Source organism: Paroedura picta, chromosome 1, assembly GCF_049243985.1.
Source record: "Paroedura picta isolate Pp20150507F chromosome 1, Ppicta_v3.0, whole genome shotgun sequence".
NCBI classification, from domain to species: Eukaryota; Metazoa; Chordata; class Lepidosauria; order Squamata; family Gekkonidae; genus Paroedura; species Paroedura picta.
In genome coordinates, this window is record NC_135369.1 from 72,167,402 (window position 1) to 72,179,505 (window position 12,104).

At 43.7% G+C, this 12,104-nt stretch overlaps 1 protein-coding gene across 3 annotated transcripts in view; it reads right to left on the reverse strand.

Moving 5' to 3' along the window:
• Positions 1–7,870, reverse strand: part of LOC143839761 (uncharacterized) — a 35,179-nt gene extending 27,309 nt beyond the window's left edge. For all 3 annotated transcript variants that reach the window (XM_077342225.1, XM_077342234.1, XM_077342217.1), the window contains exons 1-5: positions 7,738–7,870; positions 5,226–5,302; positions 4,347–4,531; positions 2,289–2,515; positions 557–709 (exon numbers count right to left, since the gene is read on the reverse strand). In XM_077342225.1, coding sequence (XP_077198340.1) covers positions 557–709; positions 2,289–2,515; positions 4,347–4,531; positions 5,226–5,302; positions 7,738–7,783 — 688 coding nt within the window. In that variant the 5' untranslated portion in view covers positions 7,784–7,870. The remainder of the gene's footprint in view (positions 1–556; positions 710–2,288; positions 2,516–4,346; positions 4,532–5,225; positions 5,303–7,737) is intronic.
• Between the last annotated feature and the right edge of the window lie 4,234 nt (positions 7,871–12,104).

The following is a 12,104-nucleotide window of genomic DNA, read 5'->3' on the forward strand; positions in this document are numbered from 1 at the left end:
CCTGAGATTCATAAGGATTTCCATTAACAAGCTGACTGTGCATAGCTATGGGCACCTTTCTTCCATACAAACACTGATTGTGAGAGAGCAGCAGACTCTTTGCGTAAGTGGTTATTTACCAGATAATAATAAGGTACAGGACAGCTCCAAGTACAGTCCTTAAGTTTATAATAGTAGTTTAAAAACATTCCCTGAAACTATGAGGAAATGGGGGGGGATCTGCAAATCTGTGTATCTGCTTTCAATATAAATAATAAGATCTTTATTATTAGACATCCTTATCTCAGTTGAATGGAACTTCTTCACAATAGTAAAAGATCATGTGGCCTATCATAACTAAGCAGCAGGATATCATCTCTGGGCAGCAATTTACCACACGAAGTCTCTAAACGTTTCAAGAAGAAATAGTTTCCACTATCTTTCTAAATTAGGCCACTGCCTTCACCATTAATAAAAAAGTATCTATCCAGGGAACCTTTCTTTGCATGCCCAGAAACAAATCCTTTCTGCTGCTGCCTGGCCTCTGTTTTCTTACATCTAGCTGCAGGATTCTCACCGTTTGCCCTTTCGACACTGGAGTCAGACAGCAGACTCTTGAACCGCAACCCACTCAAATGTTCTGTAACTGGAAACTGGCCCAAGCTCAAGATGCCGGGGAACTCCATGGAGATCTGAATGGGAATTTGGCCAGAAAATCTTGTGAAGCGGCCTGCAAAAAGAGAATATATCGAAGGTTAGTGGGATCAGAAATACAATTTCCTAAGGATAACTGGCTGGAGAGTGAGCCCTAAATTTCCCACTTGAGTGTGGACAGGGGAAAAGACACAGCAGGATCTTGAGTTTACAATCTGTCTCCAAAGCAACTTCCAGGTTGTTTTCCAAATTCCCTTTCCACAAAGTCAGGTCATCAGAGATTATTTTACTGTGTCAGTCTTCTGTTGTTAAAGAAAGGCACCTTCCGACTTTCCTTCCCTATCACATCATGAACATTTCTTATGAATCTCATTTAGATGGAGGGTTTTGTTTTTGTTTTTGTTGTTGTAAGGATTAGACTAATTCATGTAAGCTACAACTGTGAGCCATAATTGGTAAACAGCAACTCCAGGTCAGCAGTTTCATTTTGAATTCAGGGAACAGAAACTACACAGGAAATGTGTTGCTTTCCATGGCTTCTTGAAGGTCCTGCAAACATCTGTCTGATCATGATTCTTCTAAGGTGCTTATGAATGCATGCCACTTTCAGCCCTGAGTCTTTTATTTGCCATGCCATGTGCAACGGAATTAACAGGCCCTCTTATGCAGGAACATAATAGCTATATTACTTCACAGTTCATTGAGGGGCACCCTTCCATCATCATCTATATTTCAGAAATACCACACAACACAACCACTACAAACTAATAAAGGAATTGTGTCATGAACTTAAAGAGGCTCCAGCCTTTCTTGGATGCATTAAATTAGCGGTCCCCAACCTTCTTGTAGTCAGGGACCGCCTCCAAGGGTGGGAGAGATCTGGCGGCCCGGCCTCCGCAGCTGCACGTAAATGCGCACACGCAGTTGCCGTGTATACGTGTTTTTGCCACTAGGTGGCGCTAACACTCATGCGCAGAGCCGTCGCGCATGCACGTTTTCGCCAGCAAGGGGCGCAAAAATGCATGCACGGCAGATCCGCACGTGCGCGTTTGCGTTGCTGGAGTGCTGGCGGCCGCGCCTGGCTCTTTCCCCCCCTCTCACTGCGGGAGGGGGGGAGGCAGGTGCGGCCGCTGGTGGCCCGGTACCGGGCCGAGGACCAGGGGTTGAGGACCCCTGCATTAAATGACCTGAAAGATTGCAAGAAAGGATATATTCCAATAGAAATGCTGTTGAAGTTCATGGAACAATCCAGGCCAAGAATGTCAGAGAAAGAAAGGATGTATTTCATAGGCTGCTTTACATTCAGCCAAATAGAAACCCTGGCATTACACTATAAGAGTTATAGGCCACTTCCCAACAGGAGAAATAGAAACATACTGACAGGCCCCTATTGGGAAGGTGAGCATAGACTGGATGCCAGTCCCCAAATGGTGAGAGCTGAGGTTCCCACAGAATTACAGATCATATCCAGACTCAAGAAATCAGTTCCCTTGGAGAAAATGGCTGCCTTGGAGGGTGGACTCCATAGTATAATACAACACAGAGGTCTCTCCCCACCCCAAATTCCATCCACTTCTGGTTCCATCTCCAAATCTCCAGCTATTTCCCAACCCAAAGCTGGCAACCCTAGCACAGAGTGGTTGCAAGAGGCTTACCTAAGCAAGCTGGGCTGCTCCGAGTTTGACTAGGCAATCTTAGTAGCACGTGACTTGGGATGCCAGTGGGCTGTCTCGCTGTTGATGGATGACTGGGGAGACTGGAGACTGCCACACTGTCAGACTGGCGACTGTAGCCACCAAGTTCATAGCGGCTCTCTGGGTAGTTCTCATCCAGCGGACATATCAGCAGCTTTGCCAGTTTGTATTCCAAGTAAAAGACTGTCCTAGCAGGAGACACACAGCAAACAAAAGCTCCAGAAAGTATGCAGAATCTGTGACAGATGGCGATTCAGAACCATGAGCCACTGGCAGGTACCTGAAGCCCACGGTTCTCAAAGAGAAAGGCCCAATTTAAATGCTACTTATAATCTAATGAACCACCAGCCACGATATGGCTAAGGTGGGTTGCCTGATAAACCTATGTGCACAGTTCTCTGAAGGAATAGTGTGACACAAATGAGTTTGGGTTAGATTTGTCTCCCTTAAAAAAAAAACTTATTTGAGCTGGGTATTCTCCATATCTAGTGCATGAACACTGTTGCCTTTTTTAAAAGGATCAATTCCTTCCTTCAGCAAAACTACCGTCCTTCAGCAAATCTTTCATACCTACACAGACACTGGAAATTGCACTTTTCCCACACAAGTTTAATGTTGCTTTAATGCCAGCATTAACACTAAAACATATCTGCACTGGTCCATCTGAAGGTTAGTGGATTTTGTGCACTTGAGAATGTGCCAATAGATTATTTCTTGATATGCAAAATAATCCTATATATGCTTGCAGGGAAGTCTGATACGTTCAGTAGGTCTTACTTTCAAATAAGTGAAGTCTTTACAAGATTCTCTATGGGTTGAGAACACCTTTGCTGCCTACTTTTGAACTGGGATTCTAGTCCTTCTATCTCCGATGCTTGAAGCCTGGCTGTTGCTCACTATGGAGGGAAAGGAACCTCTTAGGGTTGAGTGCTTCGGCTCAGTTCAGTCACCTGGGCAATCACTGAAGGCAGCACTGGCCGCCTTGGGCTTTGGAGATCACCGAGGTGGCTGAACAGAGCTGAAGCGCTCAACCCTACAGTGTGTATTCACTAGACCAGCCTTTCTCAACCTTTTTACCATTGAGAAACCTCTGAAACATTCTTCAGTTTTCAAGAAACCACAGAAGTGCTGCAATCATGCAGAATACAGTTGGGAAGCATAGCTGTGTACATGCCTACCCAGGGCCCTTCCCCTTCCCACCCCCTCCAGGCCCATCATTGGCCATTTTGGGAGGGGGGCAGGTTCACATGGCCATGAATGGTCATATCACCCAATAAATGTTTAACAAATTTAAAAAATATGTAAAAAATTAACCAACTCCCACCCATTCAGGAAACCCTTCTAAGGCTGTCAAGAGATCCAGGATTTCACGAAACCCTGGTTGAGAGAGCCTGCAATAGACTCTTTTTAAAATGACAGATTATCCATGCAACCCAATGTTCTGTTAGAAAGAATGTCATAAATGTGATCAAAACAGATGGTTAAATATAGTTATATGTATCCAGGGGCCAACAGCTCAAATTAAACTTTTTTTTATTATTACACAGGATTTTGTTGGCATATTTGTCATTTACTGGTATCTGTATTATAATATGATGTTCTTATCTGGCGATATTAATATGGGGGGTTAGGGTTTTTGTTTGTTCATTGTTTGCTTTCACCTTTTTAATTTAATTTAGTTGATCACTTTAGGTCCTGAAGATTGTTCTGTTGTTCTAGCTAGGAAAGTGACTTGGGCAAACAAATCAATGGCAGCTTTAATGAACATTCAGTGGACTCTAGGTTTCCTGTCTGCTTCTCTCTTTGTTAACTGTGAAAGCTCCTAGTCCAGCAACCCAAAAGAATGTAACCAACTGATAGGCAGGGGCGTATCTCAATTCCCACTCTGCAAAGACAGAAGCCAAGTCACATAGATTATCTGCATCTTAGAAGTCCATCATGGAGAGACAAGACACAGCCCAGACAGCCCTACAGAAGGCAGACAAAAAGGACAAAAGCACACACATCTTGGTATTCAACCTTTTAAATTGAATGAAGCGTTCTCGGGATAGCCAGTCCAGGGCTCTTTCTCTCTCTGCATCGGTTGCTCCATAGCAAAGAGACCTTGATCCAGTTTCCAGGTGACTTGAAGAGTTCAATAGGAAGCCATCCAACTCCTGCAGCCATCCTGTGAGTCGATCATAATGCAGTCGAAGAGGAAACACCTACTTGAAAGATAAAAAGTATCTTTTAGGCAGGAAAGTGACCCATGCATTACACAAATGGCAGCATGCAGATGTCACCTTTTAATTCTAAGAAAGAAAAATAATGCTTGCCTGACACACCTGGTCAGCTTCTCTCAGTCAGAGTAGAAAATGGTGAGCTAGATGGACCACAGAGAAAGACACACACACACATACAAAAGAATTTGTCTATGCCCCCCACTTCTGTGTTTGTTCTCTGAAAAGCTTTTCTTATGCCAGGGACACCTCCAGTTTACCCAAGGCTCTTACAATACACCACCCTGGACAAAGATAGGATTTCCATCCATTTATGGAGAGTTTTCTTCCAGTTGACCCAAGTTCCTGTGACCTCCTTTTCACAGAACCTTTTGCCTTCCATTGTAGGCTGGGATCCCCATCTGAGCTTTGATTCTCTCTCTCTTTTACTCCACACCTCTTCTGTTCCTCAAGCTTGTGGCCATCTGGTGTGGCTTTATTTTCTCCTAGCCATCCGCCTCCACAACTAATGCACTACTCAAAGAACAAACCGAAGCATGTAGTCATTCAAACGAAGCCACATGTACAAATAAATAGTGAGCATGTTTCTTCCTCTGAGAAAACAGTGCCCACTACATGGCAGTTACACTTTAGGCCCAGCTAAGGTTAAATAAAAGGCATAGGGGTGAGTTCTTCTCACAGGTAGAGCCAGAAAGGCATTGAAACACTCCAGGAAAAGGTCATCGTAAGTCAGCAGCTCCTCTAGCGGTTCATGGCCTAAAACAAGAACAATGAAGAAAACAGTAGATGAGTAAGCTTTAAAGGCCCTGCAGAATCCAGCTGGAGAGAATCCAGATTCAGAGGCCCTGACAATTACCCTATCACCACAGAGATATGATAGCCTCAATTTGGTCACTTTAGCTTTTAGGGAGAGTTCAGGTTTGATTTAATCTAGACTCCATCTATTTGTCTTTTTGCTGGTCCACAGTACCCAGAAAATTCTCCTCCCACACCACATTTCAAATACATCATTTTTCTTCCTGTCAATTTACTTAATTTTACAACTTTCACACACATACATAATAATGGGAAATACTACAATGTGAATTATCTGGTCTTGGTCACCAGCTAGATGTCCTTATACTTCAGGATTTTTTCTGTCTCCTTTATGGTTGTCCTTCCCCATCTCAGTTTCCCTCTGGTTTCTTGGCTGCAGTCTCCCTTGGGGGCTGGCATTTAGTAGGCAAGAGTGAAGCCAATAAATTAGCTGTGGACTTCCTATTGAAAATGTTTGAAGCAGTTCATTCCTGGCTGTTCAAGAGGGGAGGTCCAGTGGCCTTCTTAACATGATCCGATTACTTCTTCCTGCTTGCTCTCACATCAAGACTAAAGCTTCTCAAAAATACCTAAGGTGTGTCCAAGCAACAATATGTAATCACCTCTTCTAAGCCAGGATTGTCAGGAGACAAGTGCTGGCAGGCCATCAGAAAAGAGGCATATGCTAACCATTGATGCTTTTTTGTCTTCTGTCCCAAGAGAATATTTTACAAATAGGTTGTGGAGCATTCTACGTATTGGATGAGAGATGCAGAAAGGATCACTTATCTGTGTAGAATAGTATACCCTCCCTTCACACGCCTGGAACAAAAGACCCTAAAATATTATTGACACATAAAATAGAGATAATTTGATTGCATCATGAAAGGTGTTGGTTTTGCCATCATAGTGGAAGGCCTTTAAAAAAAAACAATCCTCTTTATAATTAAGCTATACAGGAAATCCAAACATTATAAAATGTTGCTTGCTTCCTATGTAGAAGGAAACATCCATCATCCAAAGACTTGTTTATATGAAAACTTTTTATTAGAGCCCCTTAAATACATTTGTTTTCACACACAGTATTAATTTAAGCAGAAAAATCTAAAAGCAAGGAAAGGGGACTCCTGGACTAAATCTGCATGGAGCTTTTCTTCCAATCCCAGGCCGATTCAATCCCTGTTATCTACACTGAATGCAATTTCCATTTTGATTTTGGGTGATTTAAATTTTCCCTCTGCAACAAGTATGATTGATCTGGCATGACCCTACCTTTCCCCTGCAATATCCTGGAGTGGATATAACCATCAGTATTTGAAAAATCGGCATGAGTAAGCATGCAGCTGTCTACTTTCCCCGAAATAACTTGCTGCTGAGCCTCCAATGCTGTAGAAAAGCCCTGATTTTCCAGGGTGTCAGTTCAAAGGCTTCCTCGTTCCCAGGTTGCATGGTTTTCCTTAAAAGGGAAGCCCTAACTTCTTTCGGCAGAGATTTTCCTCTTGAATTTATTCCCCCTCCTCTGCTGTCTCCAATTCAAGTTCAACAGAATAAACAAAGTAAGTGCAAAATCACCCCTGGTTAATTATGAGCTCTTTTTGCTGAGCTAGGTAAGCGATGTCATAGTTAGTATCCCAAGGAGGCTATGAAAGGCACTATTAATTTCTGACTGCTTAAAAAGGCCTTTATTAGAAGGTGGAAAAAGTACAGCTGAACCACGAGGGACAACTAATCTTGAACAGATGCTCAAGAAAATATTCACTTATGGATCCCTCCCAATCAACTAATGCCTCCCTCATCAATTCAGAACTACCAGCTTTATAACATCATCCATCAAACATTCCATTGGAGGGAGCACCCAGGCCAGGGTAATAAGGCTTAACGCTATGATTAAAACGGGAGATCAATTAATCTAATAGTCACCGAGGAAAATGTAATCACAGCTCTCCCATATGAAAAGATGCTCAATGATGCAGACATAACGGTCAATGTATTTCTCTTGATTTAGGCAACACCTTGGAGATAATTTTCCTAGCAAGCAAATTAGTCAGCATCTGTTTATTGAAAGCAGGTGCCATCACCATTGCATATCCTCTAAAATCTCTTTTACAGTGCATTAAAATAACATTAAAATTTAAAAGACTGATTGCAAAGAAAATAATCCCCTGAAAACAAAAAGTCTTTTGGAAGAAGCAGCCATCAGGAATGCGAGCTGCTTGCCTCTGAACCTGCTATGAGGACATCCACTGAGGGAAAATCAGGGGCCAATAACACAAGTGGGAGGAGTGTGCTGCGAGGGCCAAGAACCATTCCATCCCTAGACACCAGTGTGAACTCTTCTCTCCAGCCAATCTGTTCCTTTCTCAATCACACATTTATCTGGAAGATGTCATACTAACCTGCTCCTGGGGGGCTGGAGCTGGCCCTTTCCTCTGCGACATGCATCTCAGGGGACGCTGTTCAAGGAAAAGACTCCTAGCTGCTCACTTTCTCTCTCTTTTTCTTTTGTCTCCCTGTCTCTCTCTGTGTCCCCTCCCTCTCTCTTGTTTGGTTATGCACAACAGGAGCTGTGTTTACTGGACAGGTATTTACAGTTGGTGGCAACTCAGTCACTGGGTGGGGCCAGGTTGGTTTCTCAAGCCTACGAAGGATCTGCTCTGCCCACCTTGTCCCCAGCAGTCCTTGTTCGTGCAGCTGGTTTGTCGGTGACGTGATGAGCATTGTGCTGGAGTTTCGGGCACCTCCCCCCATCAAACAGAAGTTGCCAGGCTAAAGAGATTTTACTACTGTTACCAGGGAAAGTAGATGAGACAGAGAAGCTTGAGGGCCGAAAATGCTGCAGAAGGCAATGCTAGTGACGTGTGTGTATTTCCATACACCTTTTTTTTTTAGCCAAGAGGAAATTTGCTCATTTACAAGCTGGTCCAGTTCCAGAATAAAAAAACACCTAATTTCTGTGCTTTCAGTGCAGGCAGGCAACACAATTTGAGAGTCTCTTTCAAAGATTCCATTCACCCATGGAAGAACGTAAAAAGAAATGCAGATATGCGTTGCTCTGCCTATGAATAAAGGCCATTAGCTCTTCTGGAAGAAAAATCACCTTATTCTTTTTCAGCCTAATCCATCCTGAAGACAAACAGTGGGTGACAGCCTCAACGTTTCCACCTTCAGTCTGCTTAACTTTCAGTGGAATATATCAGTGTGATACTGGGATAATACTAGTCACTGGCCAGATCACACTTTTTTCTGAGTACTTTACTTTTCCAGAATTCTTTCAAACACACAACAGAAGCTTAATCCTTTTTTAAATTCTTAAGTCTCAGAGCTATTTCAACAGTCCACCACCAAAACAGGGAGGGACAAGACACTGACATCCACAGCTGTTCCCTTAAGACAGAAATTTCCCTGAGCTGGGACATACATGCTACATACTGCCTGTTTTCCTTTAGAACAAAGGTCCCTTTCCCTGCTGCTTAGAACAATTAGCAGATATTTTTTTAAAGAATAAAGATATTTTTTAAACCCTATTCAACAAGGTTACTCAGCATCTTCTGTGGGACTCCTCCCAATGCAAGTTTTTACTGCTTCTTCTATTGCCCCCTCGTGGTCAACCGGAGAATGCTCATAAGGTGACCGATCAGAGGTCTTTAAGACATTGCCTTTCCCAAAATAAAGTCCAAGGCATCAATAATTCAATTTAAAAATTAAAATTCAACATCAGATAGAAAGACTAAGTAGGAAATTAAAACAGAACTGATTAAAAAACAAAGAGCATAAAAACAGATTACCCATATTTCATAGTAGTAATACAGTGGCAGCAGATAAAAATAGCAGTGAAAGACAGCATAGAAGAGTTAAAAGCTGACAAAATTTAGAACCATACGAGCATGGGCAACTGTTGAATATTTTTGAAAAGTCTAGTTAATCAGACGCTCCCTGAAAAAGGCCCTGACCTAGATGGCTCAGGCTAACCGATCTCCTCAGATCTCAGCAACTAAGCAAGGTTGGGCCTCGTTGGTATTTGGATGGGAGAGCACCAACAAAGCCCAGGGTCACTATGCAGATGCCAGCAATGTAAAACCATATCCAAACATCTTTTACCATGAGAGCCCTACAGAGGTTGTCACCATATGCTGACAATCCTACCATTTCCCCAGAAAATACTTTACTGGGGAAACCTTCGGGGGGGGGGGGGGCTATAACTTGGAGCCCATAAATCCAATCCTCACCAAAGTTGGAGAGCAAGTAGAGAACAGTCACTGGAGATCTCCTGTGAGTTTGATGTCTCTAGCTTGCACAGGATCCATTCATCCACTCCTGAACCTGTACCTGTCAAATGATAGGCTTGACAGCTACAGATTCAGGTTCAGGAGTGTATAGAACGGACCCTGTTCATATAAGCAGAGATTCAGCCTAGAGCAGTGTTCAGGCAGACTAGGGTTGCCAGCTCTGGGTTGGGAAATGCCTGGAGATTTTGGGGGTGGAGCCAGGAGTGGGTGGGATTTGGAGTGGGGAGAGACCTCTGTGTTGTATTATACTGTGCCAGCCACCCTCCATAGCAGCCATTTTCTCCAGGGGAACTGACCTTTGGAGATGACCTGTAATTTCAGATGATTTCCAGATAGGATTCTTGGTTCAGTCAAAGTAGATATATACAGGGCTGGAGGATGTCACCAGTTTGAGCCTCCCCCACTGTGTGAATGACTGATTTAGTCTAGTGGCATAATTCACAATTTGAGGGCCTTGATTCAGCAGCTCTTACCTCCATTCTGAAGATTTATTCGACCCCCACTGCATGTTCACTTTTAAGCCAGGATCCTCCTAAAAATAACAATTATGCAGAGGGGGGGGGGGGAGGCAAAGTGAGCCAGGGCTGTAACTTCCTTCCTTGTTTTCATGTCCAGTGTATATTTCTGAGCAGGAAGCAAACAGGTGTTATGGTGTACAGCAGTCTCTCTACCTGTCTGAGGAGACGGCATGGCTTTACTCCTCTGGTCCATTACCTACCTCATAGGTTTTCTGTGGTGCTCTTCCCATCCCCCAGGAGGCCAAGTCCTCTCAGGCTGTGGGTCCCAGTGGGCCTGTTTGGTCATGTTGCCAAGTGAAGCAGATGGGTTCCTGTCCCAATCACCTTTCTAGCACAGACTTCTGGCTCACTTTCCAACAAGCTGTTCATTGCTGGCTGACACTACAGACCCAGCAGCAGCTGAGTACAGTGGCTTCACTCACAGAGGGCTCATTCAGTATCTTAAGCATAAGATATCCAGTCATTAATTCTAGGAAATGCTGTTTACTTAGAAGATCAAGGAGGCCAGTTTTCCAAAACAAGATTGTTTAGGGAAATCCAAGAAATCCCTCATGTTCATGCAGATGCAACACTAACTCGAGATAAGAGGACATTCCTTTGTTTTGAACAGCTTTATAGAATGACAAGTTTCTTGCTATTATAGTACAAGATAAGCTTGTTGCACTTTGTCCTGCCCACCCCTGTCAATCACTCGGGCCAACCAATCACCTCCCAGCATGGCTAATTGACATATAAACTTCCCAAAATCGCAGGGTGTTTTTTAATGTACTTATTTGTTTAAACACCTATCCACATATTCATAGAGGCCCAGACAATCACAGCTGAGGTGCATGTCCTCCTATTTGTTGCTCCAGGGAGTTCTCCATTTTTAAAAAGCACTCCCATCCCAGGGAGAGGGAGGCAGGTGCAGGGGCGGGACATTGGAGGCGGATGTAGCACTTCTTCTCCTCCATACATTTCTTGTGCTGCTGGCCTGCTGGTTGTCCGTCAGATGATAGTGCTTTTTAGGTTGGTGAATCCACTTTTTGGGATTCACCAACTCGCACTTTAAAATGGTGGGTGTAGCAAGCAGTTTGCTGGCCAGATGCGGGAGGCTGGCGATGTCATGTGGAACGGCCAGAATATAGCGTCTTCAGATGGTAAGCATGATGCTAAATTTATGGCATGCAGAAAAGCTCTTATCTTAAACTCTGGTTTAACTCATTTTAATGGATTTAAAGACAAGATTTTTAAGAGCCAGCATGAAGTCAGAAAAATGAAAAGCATGCCTACTGGATAGGGGATACGCTTCCAGGTAACACTGTGTGTGAACGAGACCTTGGGGTACTTGTGGATTGTAAACTAAACATGAGCAGGCAGTGTGATGCAGCAGTAAAAAAGGCAAATGCCATTTTGGGCTGTATCAACAGAGGCATCACATCAAAATCACAAGATGTCATAGTCCCATTGTATACGGCACTGGTCAGACCACACCTGGAGTACTGTGTGCAGTTCTGGAGGCCTCACTTCAAGAAGGACGTAGATAAAATTGAAAGGGTACAGAGGAGAGCGACGAAGATGATCTGGGGCCAAGGGACCAAGCCCTATGAAGATAGGTTGAGGGACTTAGGAATGTTCAGCCTGGAGAAAAGGAGGTTGAGAGGGGACATGATAGCCCTCTTTAACTATTTGAAAGGTTGTCACTTGGAGGAGGGCAGGAGAGGAGAGGACACGCTGCAGAGGAGAGGACACGCAGTAATGGGTTTAAACTTCAAGTACAATGATATAGGCTAAATATCAGGAAAACATTTTTCACAGTCAGAGTAGTTCAGCAGTGGAATAGGCTGCCTAAGGAGGTGGTGAGCTCCCCCTCACTGGCAGTCTTCAAGCAAAGGTTGGATACACACTTTTTTTGGATGCTTTAGGATGCTTAGGGCTAATCCTGCGTTGAGCAGGGGGTTGGACTAGATGGCCTGTATG